This window comes from Salvelinus sp. IW2-2015, linkage group LG4q.2 (assembly GCF_002910315.2).
Source record: "Salvelinus sp. IW2-2015 linkage group LG4q.2, ASM291031v2, whole genome shotgun sequence".
Taxonomy (NCBI): domain Eukaryota; kingdom Metazoa; phylum Chordata; class Actinopteri; order Salmoniformes; family Salmonidae; genus Salvelinus; species Salvelinus sp. IW2-2015.
Window position 1 is genome coordinate 1,346,615 of NC_036843.1, and position 14,551 is coordinate 1,361,165.

General features: G+C 43.4%; 1 protein-coding gene across 1 annotated transcript in view; it reads right to left on the bottom strand.

The window, feature by feature from the left end:
• The window catches only part of greb1 (growth regulating estrogen receptor binding 1), a 55,052-nt gene extending 41,640 nt beyond the window's left edge, over positions 1–13,412 (bottom strand). Inside the window, 2 exon segments of the mRNA XM_070443277.1 lie at positions 3,119–3,328; positions 13,343–13,412. Of these exon segments, the coding sequence (XP_070299378.1) occupies positions 3,119–3,328; positions 13,343–13,412 (280 nt within the window).
• Between the last annotated feature and the right edge of the window lie 1,139 nt (positions 13,413–14,551).

Below are 14,551 nucleotides of genomic sequence, written 5' to 3' on the forward strand. Positions count from 1 at the left end.
CATATACCATCAGCTACCATATTTCCTCGGTGGTTTTCTACACGCAATAACATCTGGGAAATATGGGAATGTGACCAATTAAATAAAATGTGATTTGACTTGATGCTTACCCCAATCATTCCTAGACAGGGTGAACAGTAGCGCTCGAAAAACTCTAGGTGGCAGTCTGCCCTCCCGCGACTGTTTTCAGCCATTAGCTTCGCTCAGGTGAACTACAATCCCGACCCGGTGTTTAAACGTTTCGAAACGGACGGCTACACTGTAGATCTGGCCATGTGGGAACGCTACCAATGTTGACAATGTTGTGAAATAAAAATGGACTTGCAGTACAGTTTGTTTGGCCTAAATGAGAGGAGGTCGGATAAAAGGTAACTCCAGGACGGCGCTGTGTCCCCTGCCTGGGGCAGTTGACCTCAAAAGCGACAGCCGATTGTCTCTTCCTGTGTTTTACTGAGGCAACCAAACTACTCAGACTTGTCGGGAATTCTCAAATTGGACAAAGTCCATCCTCTCTTCGACTCCTCCGTCCTCCTCTCCTCTCCTCAACCAACAATTGGCAGAGTGATCGAGGAGAGTGTTAATTTGTTAGTAGGCGAACGAAGGAATCTGCTCCCTCCTCGATTAACTACTTGTCAGAGTATCCCCATGCACACATTTAAAAACAATACACTACTTATCCATTTAGCTATAAAATAAGTGATATTGCACAACTAGCTACATTTGTTTTGATCACTTGACACATCCATTTTGGGATTCACACTTGATGACCGCAGTGGAGGAGAGTCTCATTTATACAAGTGCATCGCTCCCTGATTACCTTTGAACTTTTTGTCAAAACGAGGCAAAGAGAGGAACAGAGGAGAACAAAACTTATTGAGATTTTCCCCATAAGTTCGTCCCATATTACGTAACACAAACGAGAATGAGGGGGGAGGGAGACAGAGAGAGAGAGGGTGGGGAGAGAGAAAATAGGGGGACAAAAGCAAGAAGAATATCGCGATACAGAAAGAGAAAAATGAAGTAGTGCATCTTGTTGTGAACAGCAGACATTCGCTAACTAGCCTGTTCTTTACACTGACTGGCACACAACACACACACACACACACACACACACACACACACACACACACACACACACACACACACACACACACACACACACACAACACACACAACACACACACACACACACACACACACACACACACAGCAGCGATGGCAGACACTGGCGCAGAGGCTGACCAATCTCCACCTACATAAAAACAATCAGCTGCACAGTCACAGAGTCAGGTCGCCCTGACCTATACAGCCTGCTCGGCTCAGCTCGCCCCCCCCCCCCCACTCACAAACACACATTGGTGGCTCAGCTCAGCAGCATGGGTAAACCTAAACAAAGCACTCATGAGTGAGTCACACAGCACGGCCAGCACTCAGTCATTATTACAGACTACTACAATGCAGTACACTACAGTGCATTTAGAAAGTATTCAGACCCCTTGATTTTTTTCACATTTTGTTCCGTTACATTCCTTATTCTAAAATTGATTAAAATGTTTTTATTCCTCATCGATCCACACACAATACCCCATAATGACGAAGCAAAAACAGCTTTTAGAATTTTTTTGCAAATGTATCAAATAAAAAAACAGAAATATTACATTTACATAAGTATTCAGACCCTTTACTCAGTATGATGCACCTTTGGCAGCAACTAAAGCCTGGAGTCTTCTTGGGTATGACGCTACAAGCTTGGCACACTGTCAGGTTGGATGGGGAGCGTCACTGCATAGCTATTTTCAGGTCTCTCCAGAGATGTTTGATAGGGTTCAAGTCCGGCCTCTGGCTCGGCCACTCAAGGACATTCAGAGACTTGTCCCGAAGCCACTCCTGCGTTTTCTTGGCTGTTGGATGGTGAACATACGCCCCAGTCTGAGGTCTTGAGCGCTCTAGAGAAGGTTTTCATCAATGATCTCTCTGTACTTTGCTCCGTTCATCTTTCCCTCATCCGGACTAGTCTCCCAATCCCTGCCGCTGAAAAATATCCCCACAGCATGATGCTGCCACCCCCATGCTTCACCGTTGGAATGGTGCCAGGTTTGCTCCAGACATGACGCTTGGCATTCAGGCCAAAGAGTTCAATCTTGGTTTCATCAGACCAGAGAATCTTGTTTCTCATGGTCTGAGAGTCCTTTAGGTGCCTCGACACAATCCTGTCTCGGAGCTCTATGGACAATTCCTTCAACCTTTTTGCTCTGACATGCACTGTCAACTGTGGGACCTTATATAGACAGGTGTGTGCCTTTCCAAATCATGTCCAATCAATTGAATTTATCACTGATGGACTCCAATCAAGTTGTAGAAACATCTCAAAGATGATCAATAGAAACAGGATGCACCTGAGCTCAACTTCGAGTCTCACAGCAAAGGGTCTGAATACTTATGTAAATAAGGTATTTCTGTTTTTTATTTGCAATAATTTCTAACCTGTTTTTACTGTCATTATGGGGTGTTGTGATGTCATTATAGGGTATTGTGATGTCAATCTGGGGTATTGTGTGCAGATTGCTGTGGATGATTTTTTTTTAAATCCATTTTAGAATAAGGCTGTAACAAACAACATTTTCCAAAGGCACTGTAACATTGACTCTACACACTAAGCCCATACAATATACGCTCACTATTACAGAGTAACACACACACCTTCACTATCTGACATACTCCTGATGAAGGCACAAGTCAAAACGTAGGCCGTAGGGTACCATCTCTGAAGGCCAATACTTTTTACATTTTAGTCATTCAGCAGACGCTCTTATCCAGAGCGACGTACAGTTAGTGCATTCATCTTAAGATAGCTAGGTGGGACAACTACACAGTCATAGTAAGTACTTTTTTCCTCAATAAAGAAGTAAGAAAAGTCAGTGCTAGTAGGAAAAGACAAAAGCAGATTTTTCCCCCCAAAAATGTTATGAGGTCTTATTTAAGTTACTCTTTGAAGACGTAGGGTTTCAGATGTTTTGGGGAAAATGGGCTCTGCTTTCCTGACGTTATGGGGAAGCTTGTTCCACAATTGGGGTGCCAGGATAGAGAAGGGTTTTGTCTGGGCTGAGCAGGAGCTGACCCCCGTAGGGGTGGAGGGCTGAGAGGGCTCCCTGGCTGGGTGGGAGGGCTCCCTGGCTGGGTGGGAGGCTGGGGAGGGCTCCCTGGCTGGGTGGGAGCTGGCTGGGAGGGCTCCCTGGCTGGGTGGGAGGGCTGGGGAGGGCTCCCTGGCTGGGTGGGAGGGCCCCCTGCCTTGGGCAGTTGACCTCAGAAAGTGACAGCTGATTGGTTTCTTTAGTAAACACAGGAAGACCGTTTTGGAGATTCTCAATTGGGAAAAAGTATATCCTCTCCTCGACTCCTCCGTGACCCGGAAACCAATAAGTGTCAAAGTGATCGAGGAGAGTGTCAATTCGTTAGTCAAAACGAAGGAGTCTGCTCCCCTCCTCGTTACCTCACGCGGAATTGTTTTCAAATCTCCCACCCCCCTTTGAATCAGCTGTTCTTTTCTCAAAGGAGAAAAAGCATGCACACATTTAAAAACAATACGCTACTTATCCATTTAGCTATAAAATAATGAATTGCACAACTAGCTACATTTGTTTTGATCACTTGACACATCCATTTTGGGATTCACACTTGATGACGCGAGTGGAGGAGAGTCTCATTTCATACAAGTGCTTTTTGTTTTCACGTTTCCTCTCCCCTCCGCTTCTCGATTACCGAAGAGAAGACCGAGGACAGAGGGGAGCAAAACTTATTGAGATTCCTCCACAGTTCCCCTATCAGTGAATATGATTAGGTAACACAAACAAGAGAGGGGGGAGGAGGGAGAAAGAGAGACATTTTATTCGATTTTAGATTGATTAGGATCCCCATTAGCCAATGCCAGCAGCGACAGCTAGTTTTATTGGGGTCCGACATATAACGAAAAAGACAAAATACATTACAGACAAAATATAAAATGCAGTTTACATACATTTAAAAACATTAATAGGTAGTGTGTCTGTGTGTGTGTGTCTATCAGTTCCACATACATGTCAGTACATAAACAGAACAAATAGGTCACATGGGGGAGAGTTGTTGTGCTGTGAGGTGTTGCTTTATTTGTTTTTTGAAACCAAGTTTGCTGTTCACTCATGGCTCTGTATAATACTATACTCTGTATATACTGTGTGTTTTCTTGAATTTGTTCTGGACCTGGGGACTGTGAAAAGACCCCTGGTGGCATGTCTGGTGGGGTAAGTGTGTGTGTCAGTGCTGTGCGTACAGTAAGTTGACAGTACAAACAATTAGGAATTTAGCCAAGAGAGACTGGCATGCATAGTATTAATATTAGCCCTCTGCTTACAATGAAGAGCAAGACGTGCTGTTCTGTTCTGGTCCAGCTGCAGCGGTCTAAGGCACTGCATCTCAGTGCTAGAGGCATCACTACAGACCCTGGTTAGATTCCAGACTGTATCACAACCGGCCGTGATTGGGAGTCCCATAGGGCGGCACACAATTGGCTCAGCGTCGTCCGGGTTAGGGTTTGGCCGGGGTAGGCCGTCATTCTAAATAAGAATTTGTTCTTAACTGACTTGCCTAGTTAAATAAAGATTAAATAAAAATATATACAACATTTACTTGGTCTTTCTTTGCAGCACTTGACTGGACAATAATCAAGATAAGATCAAACTAGAGTCTGCAGGACTTGCTTTCTGGAGTGTGGTGTCAAAAAAGCAGAGCATCTCTTTATTACGGACAGACCTCTCCCAATCTTTACAACCGTTGAATCTATATGTTTTGACTATGACAGTTTACAATCTAAGGTAACATCAAGTAATTTAGTCTCCTCAACTTGTTCAACAGCCACACCATTCATTACCAGAGTCAGCTGATGTCTAGAACTTAGGGAATGATTTGTACCACGCTCTTTGTTTTAGAGATGTTCAGGACCAGTTTATTACTGGCCACCCATTCCAAAACAGACTGCAACTCTTTGTTAAGGGTTTAAGGTACTTCATTAGATGTGGTTGTTAATGAGTACATTGTTGACTCAACATTCATGGACACACATGTTTGTTAAATGCTAGTGGCAGATCATTGGTAAAAATAGAAAAGAGTAGAGGGCCTAGAGAGCTGCCCTGCGGTACACTACACTTTACATGTTTGATATTAGAGAAGCTTCCATTAAAGAAAACCCTCTGAGTTCTATTAGATATATAGCTCTGAATCCACAATATGGCAGAGGTTGAAAAGCCATAACACATACGTTTTCTCAACAACAGGTTATGGTCAATAATATCAAAGGCTGCACTGAAATATAACAATACAGCTCCCACAATGTTTTTATTATCAATTTCTTTCAACCAATCATCAGTCATCTGTGTCAGTGCAGTACATGTTGAGTGACCTTCTCTACAAGCATGCTGAAAATCTGTTAATTTGTTTACAGAGAAATAGCATTGTATTTGGTCGAACACTATTTTTTCTAACAGTTTGCTAAGAGCTGGCAGCAAGTTAATAGGTCTGCTGTTAGAACCAGTAAAGACCGCTTTACCACTCTTGGGTAGCAGAATGACTTTGGCTTCCCTCCAGGCCTGAGGACAAAGACTTTCCTCTAGGCTCAGATTAAAGATTTGACAGATAGGATGGTAGCTGACTCTATAGCCACTCCTCAGTAGCTTTCCATCTAAGTTATCAATGCCAGGAGGTTTGTCATCGTTACGTTGTATAAATGATTGGAGACAGGCGCAGGAATTCAGAATAGGCAGGTTTAATACGCCACCCAAAATATACAACCTGCCATGAAAAGGCATGGGGACGAAGCCCAAAACAAACACGTATACAAAAACACAGGGACGTAACCCAAACAAAAGAGCGAGGTTAAACCTCTAATGAATACACAGGACGAGACCCGCAATACACTATATGGGGCGAGACCCGTAATAACAAATGTACAACAATACACGGGACGAGACCCGTAATAACAAGTGCACAATACACGCAGCACGAAAGACGAAACCACAAAGCACAGGTACTCACAGACCAACGGACATGGGAACAATAACCGACAAGACAATGGTGAACAGAGGGCGCATATATACAATTACTAATCAGGGGAATTGGAATCAGGTGTGTGTAATGAGACAGTTCAGTGACGCCTAGAGGCCGGTGACGTAGACCTCCGGAACTGGTGCACGGAATGAGCAGCAGTACTGGGGGAATCCGTGACAATCATTATTGATCGATAACAATTTTTCCCACCTCTCCTACACTAACTTTACAAAATTCAAACTCACAATGCTTTTCTTTTGCCAAATCTATGCTGACTGTTCGTTTTTTGGCATTTCCTGCCTAAGTTTGCCCACTTTGCCAATGAAGTAATCATTCACATAATTGGCAACATTAAATGTTTTTGTGATGAATAAGCCATTCAATGAACGATGGAGTTGAATTTGTCTTTCTGCTCATATTCATTTAAAGTACTCCAAAGTTTTTTTTTCATCATTTTATATATCATTGATCTTGGCTTCATAATACAGTTTCTTCGTCTTTTTATTGCGTTTAGTCACATAATTTCTCAATTTGCAGTAAGTCAGCCAGTCAGATACGCAGCCAGACCTATTAGCCACTCTTTTTGCCCCATCTCTTTCAACCATAACATTTTAAAATTCTTTATCAATCCTTGGAGCCTTAAGAAACTGACTGTTAGAACTGTTAACAGGTACATGTTTATCAATAATTAGAAGAAGCAATTTCATAAATTCATCAAATGCAGTGTCTGGATGCGCCTTATTAATCACATCAGACAAACACCTATTTTTAACATCATCCACATAAAAGTCACAGCAAAATCTTTATGATCTCTTATACACTATTTTAGGCCCGAATTTTGGAACGTTGGCTTTCCTGGATATAGCCACTATACTGGGATCACTGCATCCAATGGGTACAGATTTAGAACAAGGTTCTACAGTATTAGTAAAAATTTGATCAATACATGTGAGTGATCTTGTTCCTGTAGTGTTTGTAAACACCCTGGTAGGTTGATTAATAACCTGAACCAGATTACAGGCACTGGTTACAGTAAGACGCTTCCTCTTGAGCGGACAGCTTGATGAAAACCAGTTAATATTCAGGTCCCCAAGAAAGAAAACATCTCTGTTTACATCACATACACTATCAAGCATTTCACACACATTATTTAGATACTGACTGTTAGCACTTGGTATATAGCAACACCCCAAAAGAAAAGGCTTTAGATGAGGCAGCTGAACCTGCAACCACAACACGTCAATAACACTTGACATAAGTTCTTCTCTAAGTATTACAGGTATATGGCTCTGAATATAGACAGCAACACCTCCCCCATAAGCATTCCTGTCTCTTCTGTAGATGTTATGTCCTTGTATTGCTACTGTTGTATCATCAAATAGATTTTCTAAGTGAGTTTCAGAAATGACTAATATGTTAATGTTATCTGATGTTATAAATAAGTCTCATGAAATCAATAACTTGCTAAGGCTACATATATTAACATGGGCTATTTTCAGCCCTTTCCTGGGTAGCTTATCAGACATCGACATAATATGGAAAAAGCAAACAAAGCAAGAAACATAATATACATTCAGCAGTCCATCGTTCATTGAATCAGATGGTGTGCGTAAGTGTTTGTGTGTGTGCTGCGGGGTTGAAGCTATGAACCAATAGGCTTGGTTCTCTCATCCCTTCCAGACTTTTGGGAGGGAGGATGGACAATGAGCCTGTCATAGTGGATGTAAGCAATGTCCCAACACGCTCTGGCAGCTTTCATGGCTGGGATAAGTTCTTCCCTCTTCTAGCGCACAGCTTCAGGATATTCCTCGTTGAGGAAGATTTACGTTCGTCTCTAGTTCTCGACTCTTTCCAGAACAGCTAGCTTGTCCTTGAACCTCAGGAACTTGACCACTATCGGCCTGAGCCTATCACCTGGGCCGGTGGTGGGCTTTCAAGTCCTGTGGCCACGCTCCACCTCAATCTTCCTGTGGTCCATCTTCAGTTTCTCCAAGATCATTTCCCTCACTTTGTCCTCAGACTCCGTCTAGGTCTCAGGTGGAGATTCTGCAGTGTTGTTCCACCTTAATTGTCCCTCAAGATAATCAGATTTCTCCGTCATTGTTATCATGGATTCACATACAGAACTGATGTCCTCTCAATGATTTCTCCTCTCCTCTCATCTTGCCGTTCTCCTGTTTGAACTGTTTTTCAGGTCCTGGACCTCTCTGGTCAGGTCATCCAATTGTTTTATTAGTTGACTCCACCAGTATTTGGACAACACATGAAGCTATTTTCTTGTTACTTGTAGAACAACTTTTTTTTCCTTCACCTGTGATAGAGAGACACCACTGTCCTCAACGGTACTCCCGCCGGCTTTGGTCGTTGTCATGGTAGCAATGTAGGTTACGCTGTTACTCCTCGCAGTTCCAGACAGGGAACGTTGCAGGGAAGATAGAGACATGGGGAGAGAGAAAACAGGAGGGGGGGGGGGGGAGCAAGAAAAATAGTGCGATACAGAAAGAGAAAATGAAGTAGTGTATCTTGTGGTGAACAGCAGACATTCGCTAACTAGCCTGTTCTTTACACTGACTCTGGCACACACAGACATACACCTACACAAACATACACATACAGCAGTGGCGGCAGACTCCGGCGCGATGGCCATCCAATCTCCCCCTCCATAAAACAATCAGCTATACAGTCACAGAGTTAGGTCGCCCTGACCTAAACAGCCTGCTCAGCTCAGCTCGCACCCACCACACACACACAAAGGTGGCTCAGCTCAGCAGCGTGTGTAAACACAGCAAGGCCAGCACTCACAGTCACTATTACAGTACACACTACACCATACACACACTTACATTGGCCATACATACTAATCCTATACAACATACGCTCACTATTACAGAGTAACACACAAACCTTCACTAAGTCACATACTCCTGATGAAGGCACAAGACAAAACGTAGGCCGTAGGGTACCATCTCTGAAGGCTAATACGTTTACATCTAAGTCATTTAGCAGACGCTCTTATCCCTAGCGACTTACAGTTAGTGCATTAATCTTAAGATAGCTAGGTGGGACAACCACACATCACAGTAGTAAGTACAAGTTTCCTCAATAAAGAAGTCAGTGCTAGTAGGAAGAGACAAAGGCAGATTTTCCCCACAATTTTGAAGAGGTGGGGTTTCAGATGTTTTAGAAAGATGGGCAGGGACTCCGGTGACCTGACGTTACGGGGAAGTTTGTTCCATGATTGGGGTGCCAGAACAGAGAAGGATTTTGTCTGGGCTGAGCCGGAGCTGAGGGCCAAGAGACCAGAGGTGGCAAACGTAGTGCTCGGGTTGGGTGTAGGGTTTGAGCATAGCCTGAAGGTAGAGGGGCAGTTCCTCTTGCTGCTCCGTAGGCAGGCACCAGGGTCTTGAAGCCGACGCAAGTTTTCATCGTAAGTAACATCATTTGGGTGAACTATCCTTGTAATCACCCCGCTAACACGAGGAAACAATATAGACAGAGGAGTGTGTATAATAGAGGTATTCCCATTAAGACGCATTGAGGCCTTGGTCTATAGAGGGCTGTGTGAATTGAAGCCTTGGCAAGCCGCCCAGTCGTGTGAGTGTGACTGAGTGTGAATCTGCTCTCTAAATAGTCAGGCTGTCTGACAGAGAAACACACATCACAACACTAGGTCAATCCCACCTAATCCCACTACTCTAAACCCTGGATCACAGTCATATGCGGCCTATCACGCACACACCCGATTTCCACCACACACACCACACACACACACACACACACACACACACACACACACACACACACACACACACACACACACACACACACACATCCACACACACACACACAAACAGACACACTCATCATTCTGCACAGTTCTTTAGCCCTTATCTGAAAGGCGAGCCGTTTCATTAACAGACACCAACTGCTAGAGGAATCCCCCTAGCCACCAATGCTAACTGGTAATGCTACTACTACTGCTAAGCGCTAACGCCTGCCTAACCTTTCACTCTTACAGCAACGACAGTCAGGGGTCATCCTTATTCAGATCATCTTCGAGACAGCTGCTCAAATATGTTTCTCAACTTTGTTTGTGCCTGGGACTTGCGTATGCTATAAAGTACAAGGACCACTTGTATTGATATCAATGGAATGTTCCATGCAAGGGTTGCAACTTTGGTTTTAGTGGGGGGGGGGCATATATTTTATTATATATTTTTTTATCCAGTCGGATAAACACACAAACAGCCTACCGGGACCGATCAGAGGCGTCCGCATGGTCCTGAAGCACACTGTTGCCTCGTTTTGTCATGGAGCAAGGTGTGGGGAAAGCACAAGATGAAAGACTACAACAGGGTTCCCCCAACTGGCGGCCATGTTTTCTGAGCAATTAAAAAAAATATATAGATATTTTGGGGGAATTTTCAAAAACCAGAGAAAGTGATTTAATTTTGGAAATCTGTGGGCCCAAGCATTTACCACACATAATAGAGAGACACTGTGATCGGATACACAGGCTTTTGAATGATTAATGTTTTTATTCAAGATATCTATATCTGTTGTAGTTGTTATTTTATTAGGGGGAAATCCGCTTCTTCTTCCCACCTGGGCGTCCAAAAGCAAAATGGAAACAAGGCGTTTATAGCATTTGTAAAACATTACAATACCTCACAGATTTCACAACCACCTGTGTGCCCTTAGGCCCCAACTCCACCCATACCACATACTGTATCTACAGTAAAAATCCATGTGTATGTATAGTTGCGTTTATGTTATTGTGTGGTGTGTGTGTGTGTTGTGTGGGTGTGTGTGTGTTGTGTGTGTGTGTGGTGGGTGTGTGTGTGTGTCTGTGTGTGTGTGTGTGTGTGTGTTGTGTGTGTTGTGTGTGTGTGTGTGTGTGTGTCAGTATGCATGCATGTGTCTGTGCCAATGTTTGTGTTGCTTCACAGTCCCCGCTGTTCCATAAGGTTTTTTTAATCTGTTTTTTAAATCTAATTGTACTGCTTGCGTCAGTTACTTGATGTGGAATAGAGTTCCATGTAGTCATGGTTCTATGTAGTACTGTGTGCCTCCCATAGTCTGTTCTGGACTTGGGGACTGTGAAGAGACCTCTTGTGGCATGTCTTGTGGGGTATGCATGYGTGTCRYAGCTGTGTGCCAGTAGTTTAGACAGACAGCTCYYTGCATTCAARATGTCAATACKTCTCATAAATWAAAGTAGTGATGAAGTCAATCTCTCCTCCACTTTCAGCCAGGAGAGATTGACATGCATATTATTAATATTAGCTCTCTGTGTACATCCAAGGGCCAGCCGTACTGCCATTGTTCTGAGCCAATTGCAATTTTCCTAAGTCCTTTTTTGTGGCACCTGACTACACGACTGAACTTTATTTTTAATTTTTTTATTTATCCGTTATTTTACCAGGTAAGTTGACTGAGAACACGTTCTCATTTACAGCAACGACCTGGGGAATAGTTACAGGGGAGAGGTGGGGGATGAATGAGCCAATCGTAAACTGGGGATTATTAGGTGAGCGTGATGGTTTGAGGGCCAGATTGGGAATTTAGCCAGGAGACCGGGGTTAACAGTAGTCAAGGTGCGACAAAACTAGGGCCTGTAGGACCTGCCTTGTTGATAGTGTTGTTAAGAAGGCAGAGCATCGCTTTATTATAGACAGACTTCTCCCCATCTTCGCTACTACTGCATCAATATGTTTTGACCATGACAGTTTACAATCTAGGGTTACACCAAGCAGTTTAGTCATCTCAACGTGCTCAATTTCCACATGATTTATTACAATATTTTGTTGAGGTTTAGGGTTTCGTGAGTGTTTTGTTCCAAATAGAATGCTTTTAGTTTTAGAAATATTTAGGGGTAACTTATTCCTTGCCACCCACTCTGAAACTAACTGCAGCTCTTTGTTAAGTGTTGCAGTCATGTCAGTTGCTGTAGTAGCTGATGTGTATAGTGTTGAGTCATCTGCATACATAGACACTCTGGCTTTACTCAAAGTCAGTGGCATGTCGTTAGTAAAAATTTAAAAAAGCAAGGGGCCTAACCAGCTACCCTGAGGAATTCCTGATTCTAACTGGATTATATTTGAGAGGCTTCCATTAAAGAACACTCTCTGTGTTCTGTTAGACAAGTCACTCTTTATCCACATTATAACAGGGGGTGTAAAGCCATACCACATACGTTTTTCCAGCAGCAGACTATGATCAATAATGTCAAAAGCTGCACTGAAGTCTAACAAGACAGCCCCCACAATAATTTGATCATCAATTTCTCTCAGCCAATCATTAGTCATTTGTGTAAGTGCTGTGCTTGTTGAGTGTCCTTCCATATAAGTGTGCTGAAATTCTGTTGTCAATTTGTTTACTGGGAAATAGCATTGTATCTGGTCAAACACAATTTTTTCCGGAAGTTTACTAAGGGTTGGTAACAGGCTGAGTGGTCGGCTATTTGAGCCAGTAAAGGGGGCTTTACTATTCTTGGTTAGTGGAATGACTTTAGCTTCCCTCCAGGCCTGAGGGCACACGCTCCCTAGTAGGTTTAAATTGAAGATGTGGCAAATAGGAGTGGCAATATCGTCTGCTTTTATCCTCAGTAATTTTCCATACAGATTGTCAGACCCCAGTGGCTTGTTATTGTTGATAGACAACAATAATTTTTTTCACCTCTTCCACACTGACTTTACGGAATTCAAAAGTACAATTCTTGTCTTTCATAATTTGGTCCGATAGACATGGATGTGTAGTGTCAGCATTTGTTGCTGGCATGTCATCCCTAAGTTTGCTTATCTTGCCAATGAAAAAGTAATTAAAGTAGTTTACAATATCAGTGGGCTTTGTGATGAATGAGCCATCTGATTCAATGAATGAAGGAGCAGAGTTGGCTTTTTTCCCAACATTTCATTTAAGGTGACCCAAAGCTTTTCACTATCATTCTTTATATACTTAATCTTTGTTTCATAGTGTAGTTTCTTTTTCTTTTTCTTTAGTTTAGTCACATTATTTCATGTTTGGGCATCTTTCTGTCAATTTGCAGTCTACAAATAATTTTTGGGAATAATTTGAATCTAGTTTGTTTTAATTTTATATTTAACCTTGTATTTAACTAGGCAAGTCAGTAAAGAACAAATTCTTATTTACAATGACGTCCTACCCCAGCCAAACCCTCCCCTAACCTGGACGACGCTGGGCCAATTGTGCGCCGCCCTATGGGACTCCCAATCATGGCCGGTTGTGATACAGCCCGGGATCAAACCCGAGTGGGTACTGATGCCTCGAGCGCTGCGATGCAGTGTCTTAAACCGCTGCACCACTTGGGAGGCCATCGCCACTTGTTGATGATCCCTGGGCTATACACACACAAATACACACGCATGCACACACACTAGTGATACACCACAGACACAGAGACGCATGCACACACACCCCACACCACACACACACACACACACACACACAGCACACACACACACCGCAACACTACACACCACACACACGACACACACACATATCATCACACACACACACACACACACCACACACACACACACACACACCACACACACACACACACACACACACACCACACAGCTAGTTTCTGGGCCAGTTAATACACTGATGCAGTTTATGAGGAAAGGAAGAGACGGAAGACAAAACAGCGTAATGACCAGAGCAAGACAAGTCATCATCACACCTCTAAAATCATAGATTGGAGGGGTTTTAAAAGGAGAGGAAGAGAGGAGAGCAGAGGAGAGGGAGGGAAGGAGATAAAAGTAGAGGTGCACTGATGGCACTTTGGGGTCTTAAGAAGCCCCACACTCCCCCCTTCCTCACCCCCTGACAGGGAGGTGGCACTTTCTTTCATCCTCCCCTCCTCCCCATCGCCTCCCTCTCTTCCCCTCCTTTCTTTTCCCAGGGGAGAGCAGCAGCACTATTGTCTCTGTCACACACACTTCAGTCTTGTATTTAGGAGCCTCTACACCCCCCACGTCAAACAGCGCTTAGAAAGATGCTTTTCCACTGTCCTCACCTCACACCCCAGAGTAGAGGTGCAGCCAATCAATAGTAGCGACTTGAATACTGACGGACCTTCATAAAACCCTCTCTATGGTAGATGTGAAAATCACAGTTAGTTAAAACATGGGTAGCACTCTTAATGCTTCGCTACCATTACATTCATAAGGAAGTCAAATGTATGTTCTGTTGTTGGTCCTCTGTGCCACATAAACTGTAAGGAATTAGTGTTGAAAAGTGTTATTATGGTAAACCCATTTAAATATCCCCCCATGAGCATTCTAAAATGCCAACTAAGAGGCTGCTAGAAAAAGAGACATGAAGAGGAACTATGTGGCTTATGCTCGTTTCTTGACCGCGGCCTCTGATCACAGTGTTTTGGCTAGACGGCTAGTAGTGTGCCCACAGAGATTTCCCAAAAACGAGGCGCAACATCGCAATACTTCCAGGA